Source organism: Mobula hypostoma, chromosome 1 (assembly GCF_963921235.1).
Source record: "Mobula hypostoma chromosome 1, sMobHyp1.1, whole genome shotgun sequence".
Taxonomy (NCBI): domain Eukaryota; kingdom Metazoa; phylum Chordata; class Chondrichthyes; order Myliobatiformes; family Myliobatidae; genus Mobula; species Mobula hypostoma.
The window spans coordinates 164004487-164024237 of record NC_086097.1 but is presented as its reverse complement, the minus strand read 5'-3'; the positions used below and the strand labels follow the sequence as shown (position 1 = coordinate 164024237).

Here is a 19751-nt window from a genome sequence, read left to right as displayed (position 1 = left end):
GCAGGAGCTAATATATGAGGAGCGTTTGTTGGCTCTTGGATTGTATTCATTAGAGTATAGAAGAATGATCCCTCTTTCACGGATCGTGCTTTTCAAATTTGGAAGACTAAGGGTATTTCACGGTTTTTGGATTTATTTTTAGATGGTTCCCTTATGTCTTTTGAACAATTATCTAATAAATATAGTTTACCAAGAATACATTTATTTAGATATCTCCAAGTTAGAAATTTCCTAAGTACTATACTTTCTTCCTTTTCCAATGCTCCCTCCTACATATATTCTAGATACTATAATTAACCTTAATCCATGTCAGAAAGGTGCAACGGCTATTATTTATAATATTATTATGAAACTTAGGAAAGCTCCATTTGATAAGATTAGGTCAGATTGGGAACAGAAATTGGGTTTTATTATTTCAGCGGATGACTGGGTGCAGATTTTACAACTAGTCAATACTTCCTCTATCTGTGCTAAACATTCCCTAATTCAATTTAAAGTTGTCCATAGAGCACATATGTCCAAAGATAAATTAGCTCGTTTCTATTCTCATATTAATCCTTTTTGTGATAGATGTCCGGGGCAGATAGCCTCTTTAACTCATATGTTTTGGTCCTGTCCTACACTGGAAACTTTTTGAAGAGACATTTTTAATATTATCTCAAAGGCATTGAATATAGATATCTCTCCTCATCCTATTACTGCTATCTTTGGATTACCTAAAATTTCCAGTAATCTTTCTCCTTCAGCCCGTAGAATGATTGCATTTCTTACTTTAATGGCGAAAAGATGTATTTTACAACATTGGAAAGAGACTAATGCTCCAACTACGTTTTTTTGGTTTTCCCAGACGATATTATGTTTAAATTTGGAGAAAATTAGAAGTAATCTTTATGATTCTTCAGTTAAATTCGATCAGACCTGGAGATCTTTTATTCAACATTTTCATTTAATGTAATTTTTTTTTCTCTCGGTCCATATTTATATTCCCTTCTTGTTTTTTTTTTTAACTGTTTTTAATGGAGGTCGTGTTTGAGGACGTGATTTTAAGTACTTTAACTCTACTTGTTTCCTAGTTAGCCCATTGCTTTGCTTTGCTTTTTAGTTTAGCTGCACGGTGGGTTTTTTTTGGTTTTTTTTTTCTTTTTCTATTGATATATATAAAAATTAGTATACTATTATATTACCTTGTTATTTTATGTTTAAATTGCACTGCTTGTATTAATTTTTTTCTGTATTAATATTTCCTGTAATATATTATATTCTAACAGTGTATTAGTGCCTATATGGCTTACCTTCTGTGTACTTATTCAATAAAAAGATTTAAAAAGAAGAATGAGAGGGGATCTCATAGAAACATTTCGAATGTTGTAAGGTTTGGACAGAGTAGATGTGGAAAGGCTGGTTCCCTTGGTGGGTGAGTCCAGGACAAGAGGCCACAGTCTTAGAATTAGAGGGTACCCATTTAAAACGGAGATGAGGAGAGTTTTTTTTAGTCAGAGGGTTGTGGATTTATGGAATTCGTTGCCACATACAGCTGTGGAGGTCTGATCATTGAGGGTGTTTAAGGAGGAGATTGACAGGTATCTAATTAGTCAGGGTATCAAGGTATATAGGAAAAAAGCTGGAAATTGAAACTAGATGGGAGAATAGTTTAGCTCATGGTGGAGTGGCAGAGCAGACTCGATGGGCCAAATGGCCTACTTCTGCTCCTTTGTCTTGTGATCTATCACTGTTGGAAGTTCATTCTTAGTAAGGTCATTGAGGTCATTGCAGATATGGGTCACAGAAGCATACATTTACTCTCCATTGTAGCTCCCTCTGACCTTCCTTCACTAAATCAAGTAGGTTTTAATAACATAAAAAGAGAAAGAAAGCTGCTGGAAACATAGAGCAGATTAGACAGTATTGTTGGATAGAGAGTAAGTTCACATTCTGGTCCAGGACCTGCATCAGAGGTGTCTCAGTTACTGCTACTGTATAATTTTTGTATTCAGATTTATTGAGGTATCAGAATTTAAATTTCCATCTGCTGTGATGGCTCTGAACTCATGTCTCCAAACCAATGGAGCCCTCACTTAACCATATTTCTACCACAATCTATTCCATGTGGGATTTTAACAGTTATTGTCCCAAATGTCCTCCTTGTGGAACTGGCACAGCAGGGACAAAACAAGATGAACTGAGATCACTAGGGGAGATTCCTAGCCAAGACACAACCACTTGTTTTGTTCATGAAGAAGTTCAATAGAACTACAGATATTGAGTTAGCCATGCCAAAAGAAGAAAATAATTGGTACTTATGTTAGTAACACACACAAAATGCTGGCCGTTTGATAGCAGGCCAGGCAGAGGCTATGGACAAGAGTAAACAGTCAATGTTTTGGAGCAAGACCCTTCGCCAGGACTGGAGAAAAAAGATGAGGTCCGGATAAAAAAGTTGGGGGGGGGGGGAGGGAGGAAGAAGTACAAGGTAATAGGTGATAGGTGAAACCGAGGTGGGGGGGGGGAGCTGGTGAATAACGAGTTGGGAAGTCAATTGGTGAAAGAAGTAAAGAGCTGGAGAAGGGGGTATCTGTTCGGACAGAAAACCATGGAAGAAAGGGAAGAGGGAGGAGCACCAGAGGGAGGTGAAGTGAGAGAGGGAGGGGGTGCAATTTCTGGAACTGTGAGAAATTGAAGTCCATGCCATCAGGTTGGAGACTACCCAGATGGAATACAAGGTGCTGCTCCTCCAATCTGATTGTGACCTTATCCTGGTAGTAGAGGAGGCCATGGACTGACATGTTGGAACTGGAATGGGAATGGGAAGTAAAATTAAATTGTGTGGCCACTGGGATATCCTGGTTTTTCTGGTGGACAGAGCATAGGTGCTTGGCAAAGCAGTCTCCCAATCTATGTCAGGTCTCTGCAACATATAGGAGGCCACACCGGGAGCACTGGATACAGTAGATGATCTCAACAGACTCAGAGGTGAAGTGTCACTTCATGTAGAATGACTGTTTGGAGCCCTGAATGGTGATGAGGGAGGAGGTGTAGGAGCAGGTGTGGCATTTGTTCCGCTTGCAAGGATAAGTGCCAGGAGGCAGATCAGTGGGAGGGATGAATTGTCAAGGGAGTTGTGTAGGGAGTGATCACTGAAGAAACTGGAAAGTTGGGGGGGAGGTGTCGGGGGAAGATGTTTGGTGGTGGGATACTTATGTAACATCACTCATAACCTCATGATATCTTTATACACCTACAGTTGCTGAAGTAATACTGACATCTTTCTGTTGCAATACCTGATGATACAGCAGCCAAACATACATAATGCAAGCTCCCAAGTTTCAGGAAGATAAATTGTTTCACTCTTTTTGGGGGACAACTTCCCTCCCTGCTTTACTTCTAGAAAATACAATGAACAGAACATCAATCTATGACAAGCTCAAAATATACACTGAGGATAAAAGTATTCTGATTAAGAACATGATTTCTTATGCAACAGATTAAGCATCATATATGACATGTTACTATGTTAAGTCTTTTTGTGATCCATTGTGCAATTCACCATCAAGATGGGAAACAAGATTGAACTTCTACATGGAGATGTTGCGTACCTAGCCAATCTATATGACAAAATGAACATTCTAAATATGAAACTGCAGGGTGAGAATTTCAATTTAATCCAGGCAAAAAGTGCAGTATCCACTTTTATCAGAAAATTGAAAATATATAAGCAAAACTTTATGAGAAGGATATTCTTACAGTTTCCTTGCATGGGAAGTATGGCACTCTCTTCCACAGATGGTGATTTGTAAGAGTACTGCTTACACCTGCAGTCACTGAAGGAGGATTTTCAGAATCAATTCAAGGATTTGAACGATATGAAAATTCTGGACTGGGTAATTAACCCATTTTATTTTACGCAAGCTGAAAGACCAGGAAGAGAGTTTTCTAGAAGAAATTATCAAAATTCAGAATGATGAAGAAGCAAAAATACTTTTCAAAAATGTTGGCTTTTGTGTTACATGGTGACACTGTCATATGAAGTTTCCTGTTCTTGTAGAAGAGCCAAACTGCTCTTCATTGCATTTCCATCCTTCTACCTTGCTGAAAGAGCCTTCAGTGTAGTGAACCACATACTCACAAAAAATAGAAGCCGCTTGGACATTGTTATGTGTGGGGACTTAAGGCTTTTGCTGTCACAATTTGAACCAGATATTTCAACTCCTGCTAAAAACTATCAAGCTCAAAGATCACATTGATATCGAAGCTGCTGTACAACACACAGATACCGCGTAAGCTATGTTTAAAGACAAATAAAAAATTAAAGCAAAATCATTTTTCTCGTATTAGCATATGGTAGACATGTTTTTACACTCTTGGGGTGCTGGAAAGTATATTGTGCCTAGAAGGGGTGTTGGGAAGAATGAAAGTGCTTCAGGGGGGCATTGGCAAGAATTAATGTGTATTAGGGAGATGTCGGGCTAATGAAGGTTGGGAAACACTGGCAGAGACTTTTTCCAAATGGGAAACATACTCAGAAATTGAAAAGCGAAAGGACTTGGGGGTCACAGTGCTGGATTCCCTAAGAAGGGGTATAGATTGGATAAATGCAAGCAGGCTTTTTCCACTGAGGTTGTGTGGAACTACAGCCAGAGGTTATGGGATAAGGGTGAAATATGAGAAGTTTAATGGGAAACTTCTCCATTCAGAGGGTCATGAGAGTGTGGGATGAGCTGCCAGCACAAGTGGGGCATGCGAGCTCGGTTTCAATGTTTAAGAGAAGTTTGGATCGGTACGTGGATAGCAGGGGCATGGAGGGCTATGGTACAGGTGCAGGTCAATGGGATTAGGAAGCTTAAATGGTTTCAGCATGGACTAGTTGAGCTGAAGGGCCTATTTCTGTGCTGTACTTCTCTGTGACTCTAAAAAAGAAGGTGCTGGTATTGGAAAGTACAGAGGAGGTTTACAAAAATGATCCCGGGAATGAAAGCATTAATGCACGAAGACAGCTTTGGCCTCTCTGGACTGTACTTGATGGAGTTTAAAAGAACTAGGAATCATTGAAAGCTACTAAATATTGAAATAAACTACTTAGAAAGAATGGATGTGCAGAGGATATTTCCAATGGTGGGAGAGTGTAGGACCAGAGGGCACAACCTCAAAACAGAAGGACACTCCTTCAGAACAGAACGAGGAGAAATTCCTTAACCAGAGAGTGGCGAATCTGTGGAATTCATTGCCAAAGATTGCTGTGGAGGCCAAGTCATTGGGTATATTTAAAGTGGAAGTTGATAGCGATATAATTAGTAAAGGCATTAAAAGTTATGGAGAGAATGGAGGAGAATGGGTGTGAGAGGGTAAATAAATCAGATGTGTTTGAATGTCCTAATCCTCCTCCTATTTTGTATGGTGTTGTACCATCTTCTCAGTAATCTCATGACTGTTCCTGCCGTGTTATGACATCCAGTTATGGATATAACTTCCAGCATAATTTCTTATGCTGGATGTTTTAATTTTTGGAGTCGTTCAAAGCGGTTGAACTGGATGTGTTGCTACTTAATGGCACCAGTGACCTAGGTTAAACTCTGACATGTAGTGCTATCAGTGTGGTGCTTGCACATGCACCTTGTGCCCGTGTGACTTTAACTCGGGTGCGACAGTTTCCTCTCATGTGGGTTATTGTAAATTATCCTTGGTGTAGGTGGGTCATTGCAGAATCAGGGTGGAGTAGATGGACATATCAAGAATGAATGGATTGCAGGAAAATTGATAGGGAAGTGAATTGAAATGATTACTTAGATAGCCAGCACAGACTCAAGGGGCTGAATGGCTCCTTCTATATCATAAGAAAATATGAAAGTAAACCTAACTGATTGTAATGTCTGAATCAAGACTGGCACCTTTGGTCATTCACCAGCAATTATCAATAAGTTGGACATTTTCCATTTCTCCCTATTTCCCCTGCTACTTATATTCATTCAAGAGAAATGCTAAACTTTGGTTAAGTACTGGAATTCTGATCAATAAGCTGGCAGCAATTACTTTGTTTTGCATGCTTGAGGAGCAGAAGTAAAGTTGCACTGAAGGAGTGCCACAAGATCAATAAGAAAGCTGTCCACACTAAAGAGAGATTGAAAAATGAATTGAGATAAATTTGAAAGGCAAGAAGAGATGGGGTGTAATAAGAGCCAATTTACTTATTGATTGACAATGAACATGCTGAGTGCAAGACTGTGTCCTGTTACCATCACCATCAATGCGAAGCCTAGGGAGGTGAAAAGAAAAATGAAATTCTAATAACCAGACCAGAATCATGCTGTTTATGCTGGAGGGTTGAATTTTTCTTTTGCGACGTATTGAATGTTTGGGCTGGTGACATATGTGTCAAAGTTTTGGAGGTAGAAGTTCGTCGCTGGACACTTGCAGAGAATGTACGTTCTAGTAGCAGCTATCAAAATTCCCCTGGCTCTGAGAGAACCAAATTTTGGAAGCATAGTGGAATGTATATCTTTTACATATCATTTAGCACAAATTAACAAGGATGGTTTATATATATTATTCATGTATTGTTAGAATTAGGAATTTGACCTTACTTCCTTTAAGGAGCAGGACATGGCCTGAATGCTACTGGGCTGAGGCACTGTGACAAAGTTGGGACCTACACAAACAAGAACAGCACCTTAAAATGTCCCAAGGATGAACATGAGCAAAAAAGTAATGCTCAGAGTCTTAGAGACTTTTCTTTCAACCCTTGATGGGGTCTTGCTTGTCCAGACAGGATAGTTTCTGTGCTGAATGCCTCTATGACATCATTATTGAGAGCATACATAGTTATTTGCTATGATTGGAAATACATACTATCATACACTACAATCAATGGAAATACATACTATCATACATTACTATCAATGGAAATTTGTTCTGTGCAAAATGGAATGCTCCTTTTCTATCATTACAATGATATTTACACATTCATAAGCACCTCACTAGGTGAAATCTGTTCCTGTTTTTTTTCTTTCAATATTTTTATTAGTTTCTGCATAGAAGAATACAGAGTACAACAAGATATACAAGTCAAAAGAAAAAATAAAATAGTACCAAATACATTGTATTAAAAATACAGTTACAATCACAAAACCCTGCGTTCATAAAAATTAAATTAAATTGTAGAATTGAAATATAATTTTGTTATACAGAGTAAAAAAATCTAAACCCACTACCAAAGTCAGAGCTGTTAGGAAAACTGTTAGGTTTTAACTTCCTTTTCACGGCTCTTTCCCATAGCTAACCCGTATGTACTGTTCATGCAAGCATAGAACCAAATTAACTGCAGAGAGGTTGCTCCCTCATGTATTTTTCACAAAGCTAATTCCACAGATCAGCCAGCAGTTTATTACTGAGATATTACTAAAGTCATTCACTGCAAATTTAGGAAGATATTCTGTCAGCGATGGTCACTGGCTGCTGCTTAGACTGAGTGGGCGGCACATGTATATCAATGGATTACTTATCTTCATTCATTTTATGTGTGCACCTTACCCCTGGTCATGTGTTCATGAACAATTACATCAGAAAAATTACACAAAATGAAAAATGCGCATATACATCTAAAAACTGGTGAGAGTGATAATATTGGAAAAAAAATTGCAAGCGCAATTTTTCAACCATTATTTTCTAAAGCTTCTTAAGGGACTTGTAGTTTGTCATCAGATACTCTAACACAACTCTGATATATAGACAAGTAACTGAACTTGTCTAGTTACCATTATTCTTTACATAACAGTTATCATAAGTAACTGCTTTATATTATTTTGTCCATATTTTTGATCATATCATTATATTAAATTCTTTCTGTGTAATTCCTTGTAGTTCACACTAGAATGTTTGGGAATTATCAATTATTAGATAGTTTTCTTTAAAGATTTCTTTCATCTACATTTGTCATTGTATCCTCCCTCTTCTCATGAGGATCTATTCCACTTATTAATGTCTGTGGAGGGTAACCACATTTTGACAGAGTTGAAATTGTAGAAATACAACTCTGCCTAGAGTAAAATTGGTAAACTGGTTTATTATTGCCACATGTACTGAGCTACAGTGAAAAACTTGTTATACATATCATTTGCACAGACAAATTCATTGCCTGAGTGGATTGAGACAATACAAGGGAAAACAATAATTGTTTGCAGAATAAAGTGTTACAGAGGAAGTGTACTATATGTAATATTAAGGTGCAAAGTCATAATGAGGTAAATTGTGAGTTCAAGGTTCCATCTTATTGTACTAGGAGACAATTCTATAATCTTATAACAGTGGGACAGAAGCTGTCTTTGAATCAGGTATATTGTAGAATCATACAGTGGTTATTGCACAGGATTACAATTCTACTCATTAGATCTGTACTGGGACAGTCCCTTATCCGTGCTTTCCCCATAATGCTGCAAATTAATGTCACTCAAGCTCTTTTCTCTCTCTCTCTCTCTCATTGGTTCTGTTTTCGCCTGCCTGCCTGCGGTGAATTCCAGATGATAACTGCTGTCTGCATTAAAAATAAACTTTTACTCATATTCACCATATATCATTTGCCCAAAATTTTAAATTCAAGATTCAAAGATTCAAAAAACTTTATTGTCATTCTAACCGTACATCAGCTCTGCAGGGCAGAATGAGACAGCGTTTCTCAGGAGCAGTGCAATCATAACATAACAAATGCAACACTAAATAATAAACATAACAATAAATAGTAAAACACAACAGCCACATGTCAGTTAAAATCAAGTTATAAGTGTCCAGTGCAAGTTAGAAGTGTCCAAAGCAGAGTCAGATGGAGCAGCTATTTAGCAGTCTGACTGCCTGTGGGAGGAAGCTGTTTAGTAGCCTTGTGGTTTTACTTTTGATGCTCCTGTAACGTTTGCCTGATGGCAGAAGAACAAACAGTTCATGAAGAGGGTGTGAGAGGTCTTTAATGATGTACCGTGTCTTCTGGAGGCATCGACTCTGAAAGAGGTCTTGGACAGAAGGTAGAGAGACCCCAATAACCTTCTCTGCTCCCCTAACCACCCTCTGCAAGGCTTTTTTGTCAACAGCACTGCAGCTGGAGTACCAGGTTGTGATGCAAAAGGTCAGCACACTCTCAACCACGCCTCTGTAGAATGTAGTTAAGATGTTAGTGGGGAGTGATGCTTGTTTAAGCTTCCTCAGAAAGTGCAATCTCTGTTGGGCCTGTTTCACAATCCCAGTGGTGTTCCTGGACCAGGTGAAATTGTCCGAGATCTGCACCCCAAGGAACTTGATGTTTTCCACTCTCTCCACTGTGGAGCCGCTGATGCTGAGGGGTGTGTGCTCAGGCTGAGACTGTCTGAAATCGACGATCATCTCCTTGGTTTTGGTGACATTAAGCATCAAGTTGTTATCCCTGCACCAGCTCTCTAGGTGTTTGACCTCCTCCCTGTATATTGTTTCGTCATTTTTGCCGATGAGCCCCACCACTGTGGTATCATCTGCAAATTTAATGATCAGGTTCTCCTTGAATCTGGCTGCACAGTCATGTGTTAGCAGTGTAAACAGCAATGGGCTAAGTACACAGCCTTGTGGGGATCCAGTGCTCAGTGTGATGGAGTCAGAGATGTCCCTGCCAACACAAATCTTAGGTCTCTGGAACTTAATCCAGCAGCTAATGGGGAAAATTACCAGCTACCCCATCCAAACAGTCCTGATCTTAAGAAACAATCCACAGCATCTCAATTCTCACTTACAGCTGGAACCTTTGATCCTCAGAACTAACGAATAAATCGTTTCTGAATCCTCTCTTCATATACTCCAAAAGTTATGTGACCACAATTGGATGCAATACCTTACTTGTGGCCAATCCAGTGTTTCATAAAGACTCAGCAAAACTTCTCTGCTTTTGTTTTCCATGTCTTTGTGAAGCTTCATTGATCATTTCTCAGTATGCCCAGCTACTTTCAAGGGCTGATGCACAACTACTGCCAGGAATTTTGTTCCCACAAGCCTTTGAGAACTTTGCCATCTACTTAAGATTTTCTCTCCCTATCCTTTCTGTTAAAGTACATCACTTCATATTTCTCTATATTAAGTTTCATCTGGTCATCAATCTGAAATTTTTGAACTGTTTTTCACTTTCCACAGTTACTGCTTGGCTTACTGAGTATCTCCTGTATTTTGTTTTAGACTTTTGTGCCAGAGGTCTGCTTGTTCCACGGCCGCATTCTCTTTAAGTCCATTACCAGTCCATCTGACCGTTAACCACGATCCTAGTCCCATCTGCATTTTGAAACATGTACCTTACACGTGTATGTTTAAGTAACTCATAAATATCAGGGAAAGCAGTGGCTCTAGTATTGACCCTGGGTAATACAGGTGTCCCCTGCTTTTCGAACGTTTGCCTTACGAAACCTCGCTGTTACGAAAGACCTACATTAGTTACCTGTTTTCGCTGACAGAAGGTGTTTTCACTGTTAGGAAAAAAGGCAGCACGTGAAAAAAGCAGTGTGTGATAAAAGCAGTGCGCCGCGCGCCCCGAGCAGCCGCACTCCCCCGGATTCAGAATGGCATTCTAGCCGGCATTGCTTAAACATGTGCTTGTGAGCAACCGTTTGCAAGATGAGTTCTAAGGTATCGGAAAAGCCTAAAAGAACTCGTAAGGGTATTGCACTAGACATAATTAAGCGTTTCAATCGCGGTGAACGAAGTGAGTTTGGCTTGTGGAAGTTGACGAAGATGATCTTGAAGAGGTTTTGGCATCCCATGACCAAGAACTGATAGATGAAGAGCTGATGCAATTGGAAGAGGAAAGGATAACAATCAAAACCGAATGCAGTAGCGAAAGTGAAGTCGTTCAGGAACTGAACGTGAAGCAACTGCGTGAGATTTTCGCTGCAATGATAAAGTATGACTTTAATTATGAAAGGGTACGTCGGTTTTGGGCATATTTGCAAGATGGTTTGAGGGCTTACAAAGAACTGTATAATAGAAAAATGCGCGAGGCTAAGCAGTCAAGCATAATGTCATTTTTCAAGCCTTCCACATCAGCCACAGCAGACGACGAACCTCGACCTTCGACATCGAGGCAGGCAGACATAGAAGAAGATGACCTGCCTGCCCTGATCGACGATGAGATGGCACCCCAGTGTCCCACCACCCCATCTCCCAGGCCATGGACAGATACCGATTCGCGGAGAATGCAGCAGTAGCCAAGAGGCATCCAGCACATCTTTAAGAAAAAAGCCGAAATAAACCAGCTAATTAATTAGGTGCCGCCTGGCACGTAAATGTCGGCCCAGATCAGAGGCGATTGCCGATTGCATCGCCTCTGATCTGAGCCGACATTTACGTGCCGGGCAGCACCTAATTAATTAGCTGGTTTATTTCGGCTTTTTTCTTAAAGATGTGCTGGGTGCGTCCCGGCTACTGCTAGCCCCCTGCATGCTTCACGGATCGGTATCGGTTTGCTGCCCGGAGGGTTGGGGCCACTGCACCACCCCAACCTTCGACGAGTCAGCCTAACACACCATCATCAGTGTGCTTAACGCTATCTTCCCAATTCCCGTAAGTGATACTACACTGTACATACATTATTTCTACTTTATATCAGCTGTGTATTTTTACATGTTATTTGGTATGATTTGGCAGCTTCATAGCTTAAAGATTACTGGAGAGCGCTTGCGCCGAAAGCGCTTCCGTGAGATTTTTGCTACAGAGAACAGTGCAGGCAATCGTTGTAGAGAAGTATTTCTAATTTATCTAGGCTGTGTATTTATCATATCATTCCTGCTTTTACTATATGTTACTGTTATTTTAGGTTTTATGTGTTATTTGGTAGGTTATTTTTGGGTCTGCGAACGCTCACAAATTTTTCCCATATAAATAAATGGTAATTGCTTCTTCGTTTTACGACATTCCGGCTTACGAACCGTTTCATAGGAATGCTCTACCTTCCGATGGCAGGGGAAACCTGTATAATTGTCTCCCATTCTCCAGGGTGATCTAAAAGTGTCTAACATTACACCTTGTTTTCTGCATTTAAGACAATTTTCCATTTTCTGTTACCAAACCTTCAATTCTGTCTATCTCAGTTCCAGTAATCTACTTTTAATGCGGCATTTCATCAAATACTCTTCCAAAATTCATATAGATGGCACTCACAGAATTTACACCATGAGTAACTCTGTTCCCTCATCAGAAATCTAATCTATTTAGTTCAACAGATTTGCCTGTAACTAATCTATTCCAGCTTTCAGTTAGCAGCTCTTTCAAGTGTTCGCTAACTTTCCTGATTTCACGTTTCACCAACCACCAGTGTACCATTTATTCAAGACACTTCCATTAATTCTCTATCTGCTGCAGAGTGCTGGCTTATGGAAGTTCTGGAATCCTTACAGGTCCGTTGCTTCAATGTTCACAGTTTGTGTAGTAAGAGTGGTTGACTAATCATTTCATCAACATTCCCTAGTAAAATTTCAAGTGTCATATTATTTGGCCAGTCATTTAGGAACAATTTGTTTCCAAGTTTCTTACATCAGGAACACTGCACTGGGAACTTTTCAAGCCAATTAACAGGATGGTTTTCAGACAAATAACGAAAAAGAGTGCAAGCTCTTTTCAATGTTGTTACATATGACAGCAAATGCGATAAATTACTCAGGATTTGTGTAAAAATGCTCTGCCACTTCATTTTGACTATGGCATAACCATACAGCAAGCCTCAAGTCAATCATCATTTCAGCATGATCACCTTTGGGGCTTTGGAAATCCCAATCAGGGCTAAATTAAAGGTGAATCAATCTAGAGGTGAAGGCATGCTGTCAGAAGTACTCAGAAGGTCTTTAGCATGAATATACAAACCCCATTCAGCAGCTCTTCCACATGGAAACATCTGATGTTTCTGAAGATGAACCTGTAAGTCTGGATGGGATTAGTCTTACCTTACGATCTATTAATGGCATAGGTCACCCTCAAATAGAGGATATCGCTGATTTTCGCACATTTTGACCCATTGCATGATGATTTAGAATTAAGGATTAATATCAAACCATTTCACAAAATAGCTTCTCCCCCAGTATAGAATGGCAAGAAACAATCTCAATTATTAATCAGAGTGTCCTTCCCAATGTAATAACTAACAAGCAAATGGTGTATAATTTCTTCTACCTGACAGGTGCGCCTCTACTCTGTGCAGGCTTCAGCAGAACAGTCACAGTGCTGTCAGTCTGGTTCAATGGTGCATCATTATCATATGTGGGCATAGATGGTGCTGAAAATGGAAGAAAGAAACACCTGTATCATCAATGTTTTTCATTATCAAAGTTTCTCCCATACAGAATTTGAAAGTTCATCATTAATTCTCACCAGCAGATGATAAAATCACAATAGTGCAAAATGCAAATCTGCGCAGTATAGATTTGCGGTCATAATTAACCTGGCAATGATGGCAGACTTATTAGAAGAACCATAAAACAAGTAATGGAATACAAGATGACTGAAAACTGTAAAGGATGGGACACCATGAACTTCAGTTCCTTTCTCACTGCTGTACTTTCCATCCATATCCAAACCCCGTCAAGAGCACTGAATGTCAATAATAGAGTCACAGTTTGAGAGTGGCATTATAAATTTTAAGAGGTGAGTTCCTCAAGTTGCAAAGATTTTTTACAACAGAACAAGGGTTATGAAAGGCATAGATAGAGATAGTAGAAGCTTTCCCCCAGGAATCTAAAATCTGAGGACATAAATTTAGAATAAAGGATAAAAACATTAGACCATAAGATCATAATGATATAGGAACACAATGGGCCATTTGGCCTATTGAGTGTTCTACCATTCAATCATTGCTGACTTATTTTAACCCCAACCTTCTCTCATGCCTTTAACCACCTTTACCAATCAAGAACTTATCAATCTCTGCCCTAAGTATAGCCAATGACTTGGCTTCCATGGCTCACTGTGGCAATGAATTCCACAGATTTATCACCATCTGGCTGAAGAAACTCCTTTTTATCTTAGTTGTAAAGGGACATCTCTTTATTCTGAGGTTGTGCCCTCAGATCCTGGACTGTTCTACTAATAAGAACATCCTCCCTACGTCTACTCTATCCAGGGTATTCAGTATCCAGTAGTTTTCAATGAAATCAAACCCCTCCTTCATCGTTCTGAACTCCACTGAGTACAGCCCGAGAGCAATGAAGTGCTCCTTGTATACTTAGAGGTGATCGCGATCATTCAAGGTTTTTTTCCTTGAGGATGGTTAGAATGCACTACCTAGATGAGTGCTGGAAGTAGGTACCCTCATAGCATTTAAGAATTATGTGGATAAGTATCTGAATTGCAGAGACACAGAAAACTGCACACCAAGTGCTAGGAAATGGGGTTAATGTAGGTGGGTACTTGATGGTCAGTACTGGGATAGACGAAAGGGTCTGTCTCTGTGTTGTATGACTATGACATAGATACACTCCTCATGCTAAACTATCAGAATAGTTATATACCTCATGCTAAAATATCAGCATAGTTATGCACTTCACACTAAAATATTATTATAGTGACACACCTCACAGTAAAATATCATAATACTGTAGTTACACTAACTTGTGTTATACTAGCTGTTATTTTTTCTGTTTCACATTCCAAATTGACGAACATTCGCTCAAGCACATTTCAAATCAATAGTACTCACAGTAATATGCTCTTAAAAACTGAGGTTCTCTCTTATCACACTTAGTCATTTACTTACCCTAGTGTAAGATATCCAGCCACTGTTGTTCCCCATATAACACACCCCCAGCAGATTTACTGTAATTGACGTCAAAAGGCTAATAAGAATTTACTGTATTGACTACATAGTCTGCACTTTTTGATAGTTTTGTAGAGTCAGGACAATCCATTTCATAAAATAAAAAAAATACTAATTTGCAACACTGAAGTAACTTAATTCTGTAAAAATGCACTGGATTGTAATAAGTAACGACACAACTTTGATTAAAGGGATATATCATCACTTGCTGTTTTAGACATCTCAACAACTTAAATATTTTGCCTTGTACAATTTCAGCTGAAATGCTTTGTTGAAATGAAAGTACCTTGATAGTCCCTGCACATTGCAAAGTTGTAAATAATTACAAGAAGGAAAATTGCAGATGTAAAAGAAATTCCAGGTCTATCAGTTTTTTTTCCATAACTACCTTCCCAGACAAAGTTCAATAAAAAGACTAATGTGAATTTTCAAGGCCCCTAGCATTTCAATGGTTCCAAACGTACCTTGAAAATATCAAGTAACTACATTGTAAATCATTTCATCATACATAGTAAGAAGATGCATCAAGTTAAATGGTTTACAGTAGACTATTGTTTTGATAGGTTTGTTTTAAAAAGTCTTCAATACCATCTCCTTCTTGGAATATAAGATTATAAGGCAAAGAAGTGGACCATTTGGCACCTTCTGCACCAGCTCTGCTATTCAGTAGTATGGCTGATCTGATCATGGCACTACATCCACTTCCCAGTCTCTTTTCCCTAATTCTTAATTCTCCATATATTCCAAAATCCTTTCTTTCACAGCCTTGATTGTATTCAATACCTCAGCTTCTACAGCTCCTTGGGACAAAGAATTTCAACAATTCACAACTCGCCTTATTATCTGTCTTTTAAATGGTCAGCCCCATATTCTGAAACGGTGACTCCTAGTTTTGCCTCCACTAGTAGGGGGATACTTCTTACCAGCAGCCCCCATGCCAAATGCCCTCAGAAACTTGTAAAATTCTGATAATCCAGAATGTGTGGAACTATTAAATATTATTCTTAATAATACCCACAAAAGACTTTAATTTCACTTTTTGCTTACATTTTTTACAGAGAGTACATTTTTCAGTGAACTCAGAAAGCCTAAAGGGAGCAGAAAGTATGCAGGCACTTCAGATTATGGTTCTGGCTACAACCTTATCCACAGTCTTCACCTCCATATTCCTGATCTTGGCTCTGACTGCCAATCTAGGCCACAGTCCAGACCCCAGCACTAGCTGCATACTCTGCTCGCATTCTGGACCCCTGCCTCACAATATAGATCAATAAAATGAGCCAGATGCCAAATCAAAGTGATTTCAAAACAACCGCGTACCAGATTATCAGAGTTTTACTTACTTCAGTAAGACAGAGTAAAAGGAACAAGCCTTTCAACTCATCTGGCCCATGCTGACCAAATGATCATCCAAGCCAGTTCTAATTGCCCACATGTGGCACATACCTTTCATATGCATGCACCTGTTCAACTGTCTTTTAAAAGTTGTATTGTACCTGCCTCAACCACTTCCTTGGGCAGTTCATTCCACATAAGTACCACCTTTTGTGTAAAAAAAATTGCACCCCAAGTTCCTATTATATCTTAACCTCTTGACTTAAACACATGCCCTCTATTTCTTGATTCACTCTCATTATTTTAAAGTCCAAAGATTATTGCTCCATCTGAAATTTTCTTCATAATTCCTACACCTTAGAGAGTAACCTAGTTAACCTTCAATTGCCTCTGATGCAAGGACAGCTCTCCTTAGATAAGGAGGTGAAAACTCCGCAGTGCTCTAGATATGGTTTCTCTAAAGTGGTGTACAAGCTTAGCAGGAATTGCATAAAATTTCACTCCATTCCACTTGCAATAAAGGCCAAGTTGCGGTAACATTTTTCATGAAGTGAGTAAGATCAGATCTTTTGGCAATGTTGTCCAAGTGGCCACATTTTGTTGGCACATGCAGCCAGTGAGAGTGAGCAGTATTGTGTTAGGGGCTTGATTGACAATGTTTAATCCTTTTCTGAATACAAATCTCACTTGAATGCACTTTCAGAGCAAGGGCTGCTGAAAGTAATTATGAAAAGGAATGCTGATTTGCTGTCTCCTCTCTCCTGAATCTAAGGTTCCTGTAAAATATACTTCAGTGAACTGCATGTTAAAGCCAATTGTAAGATTGTCATATTTGTTGGCAATGGAAAGAGTAGAGATTAATAAATATAGAGATGAAGTAAAAGATCTATAACAGAGTTTAAATTGGTTATGTAATTGCACAGACATGTAGTCAATCACCAACACTGATAAATGTAAAATATCACATAAAGATTGAAGAGAGTATATGCTGAACATAAATCAGGCTCAGAACCAGTAATGTCTAGGCTACTGGACTGATAATCTGACAGAACATGAGTTGAAACCCTATTCGGGCAGTTCTGCTTTTTAAGATTCATTCTAGAAAATATTTATGTTCTTTTTCCCGAAAGCAAAGTGATCACAAGCACTTGATCGACCATTAAATAAATGAAAACAAGAATGCAAAAGAGTAAAACTCCCCAAAGACCCTTTGAATTCAAAAGCAAAGAACCATGTCTACTGCACTTTATAGTTGCACAAATATATCTAATTGTTTTAAATGTTTATATTTTTTCTCCTCCGTCATCAATCTATGGCTTTTATAAAAAAAATACTTGCGTGATCCGTTCTCGAAGCCAGTTGCGAAGTTGATACATTTGTTGACTGGCAAATGGGACTAGCTTAGTTGGGGGATAATGGTCAGAATGACCCGTTGGGCTAAAGTTCCCTTTTCCATGTTGTATAATTCTATGACTTGATGAACAGATTAGACATACTAGCAGGAAACTATAAACAAAAACATTCTTCCAACATCTAAACAGGTAATTGGATAGGAAAGGTCGAGAAGGATATGGCTCAAGGTAAATGGGATTAGTGTAGATAGACAGCTTGGTCAGCATGGATGAATTAAACAGAAGGAACTGTTTTGATGCTGTATAACTATGAATCACTGTGAAATAATATAGCTCCTTGGAGAGACCCACCTGAAATATGTATTAGGCAAAAATTTGATCTCCCTGCATAAAAAAGGATATACTGTAATTTTGAGGAAGGGAGTGCAATAAAGTTTAACTGGGTTGATTTTTGGGTTGGGGAAGAATCCCGTGAGAGGCACTAAGCAAGCTAGAACAATAATCGTTCACAAGAATGAGAGCTGACCTCATGGAAATGCAAACAGAGCGTTGGAGGAACATAGGCATCCCCTGCGTGGACTGTCTAAGAGCAAGGTTCAGCCATTCAGGACATCGATTCTTCACTGTGGAATCTCAGCCACTGATTGTATTCAAGACAGGCATCAAAAGATTTACAAATATTAAAAGGATTCATGAAAATAGATTGAGCATAGGAAAATCACATTGAGGTAAAATATTAGCCTAATTTCACTGACCAACAGAACAGGCACAATGCCCAAATGGACTCCTCTTACATCTATTCCTCATGTTGTGTTCTTACCTTCTCAACCATCTGTGTTATCATTCGGAATTAAGCAACACAATGGGTGAATTATACTGAATAATTTATTGATGTTAAACAAGAGTGAAATGTACATTCGTCATCCAACTAAACACCCTCAAACAGCTGGCTTCACATCCTTGTTAAGAACAAGATAGGAAAAGTTCAAAAAATAAGACTGGGGCTTGCAGTATTTCTTTTCTAGAACTTTGTCTTTAATGTAAAATAAAACAGAAATAGTAATTCAGGCTGAATCTGTGGAGGGAGAAACAGACTTAATGTTTTGAGTTGAAGCATCAAATGTGTTTTGCTTTATAGATCCTCCGAAAGTCTGAACCTTAAGTATTTTTCTTTCCTCTGAAACAAAATGTTTAACACAGATGATAATCAACAGAAATACGTATGAAAACGTGTTGGGACGTCCATACCTGATATCTTTGTAGTGAAGGACTTTGTGATGGGGAGCCCATAGCCTTTGACAGTACTGGCACGGAGGGTAAATGAATAGGTTGTTCCTGGGTGCAAGCCAACAAACAAGTGATGGGTCTCATTTCCTAACTTGAACACTCGACCACTTTGGTTCGATAAGTCAATCTCAGGCTCAAATGAGCTGATGGCAGTGTAGGAGACCTGTTTGGAGAGTTATAAGAAAGAGGAGTGATAAAATAGCTGTGGAGTTGAGAAGTGATTTCATCATAATCCAGTAAAACATTTTGACATCTGTCAGGATTATAATATTACTTTCTGAAAAATCTAGAATCAAATGTGCAGAATGTACAGCAAGGCAACAATCTCAATAAATTATTACTAATACATATGCAGAACTATTTTCCATTAAACAAAATAGTTCCCCTTTAAAACGTTGTGGTCATGGGATACAGTAGTGTCAAATTCCAAATGCACAATTAATATATTTTTTATTCTTAGTCCAGTCATAGAATATATGCAGATTGATGTCCAGCAGCAATCATTTCATAGATCAGGGTGGTTAAATTACTGATTTAACATCTATGCATTTCCAGGTAGTGAACAAACCATCAGAATTTGAACTTTTTTCATGACCTACTGAGGAAAACTGATATCTACAATAAAAATGGTGGTTAATACAGACCTTAGCAGCAATCTCTCTCCAAGGCCAGTCAATCTTAAAGCCACTTTCAATACATAAGTCTATTTAATCACATTTCAAAAAGTATTGGCAAATTCAGTCTTTCCTTTCTACTTAATTTCTACTTAGTTTTCTGAATAGCTGTGTAAACTAGCCAGTTTTGTTCCACATCTGTAAATGAATCGGAAGGAAAGGTTTGTTCATTCAGCATTAGAGCAAAGTGTGTTGCCATTCAACAGATTACCTATGTCCTTCAAATCATGAAGATGAACTTAAGTTAATTGAAAATGAAAATAAGACATAAGAGCAGAATTCGGCCATTTGGTCTATTGAGTCTGCTCCTCC

The 19751-nt window shown here is 38.8% G+C and overlaps 1 protein-coding gene across 9 annotated transcripts in view; it reads right to left on the bottom strand.

The window, feature by feature from the left end:
- The window catches only part of LOC134351958 (receptor-type tyrosine-protein phosphatase mu-like), a 1067206-nt gene that overhangs the window by 344722 nt on the left and 702733 nt on the right, over positions 1 to 19751 (bottom strand). For all 9 annotated transcript variants that reach the window (XM_063058925.1, XM_063058929.1, XM_063058945.1 and 6 more), the window contains exons 10-11: positions 18727 to 18928; positions 13153 to 13255 (exon numbers count right to left, since the gene is read on the bottom strand). In XM_063058925.1, coding sequence (XP_062914995.1) covers positions 13153 to 13255; positions 18727 to 18928 — 305 coding nt within the window. The remainder of the gene's footprint in view (positions 1 to 13152; positions 13256 to 18726; positions 18929 to 19751) is intronic.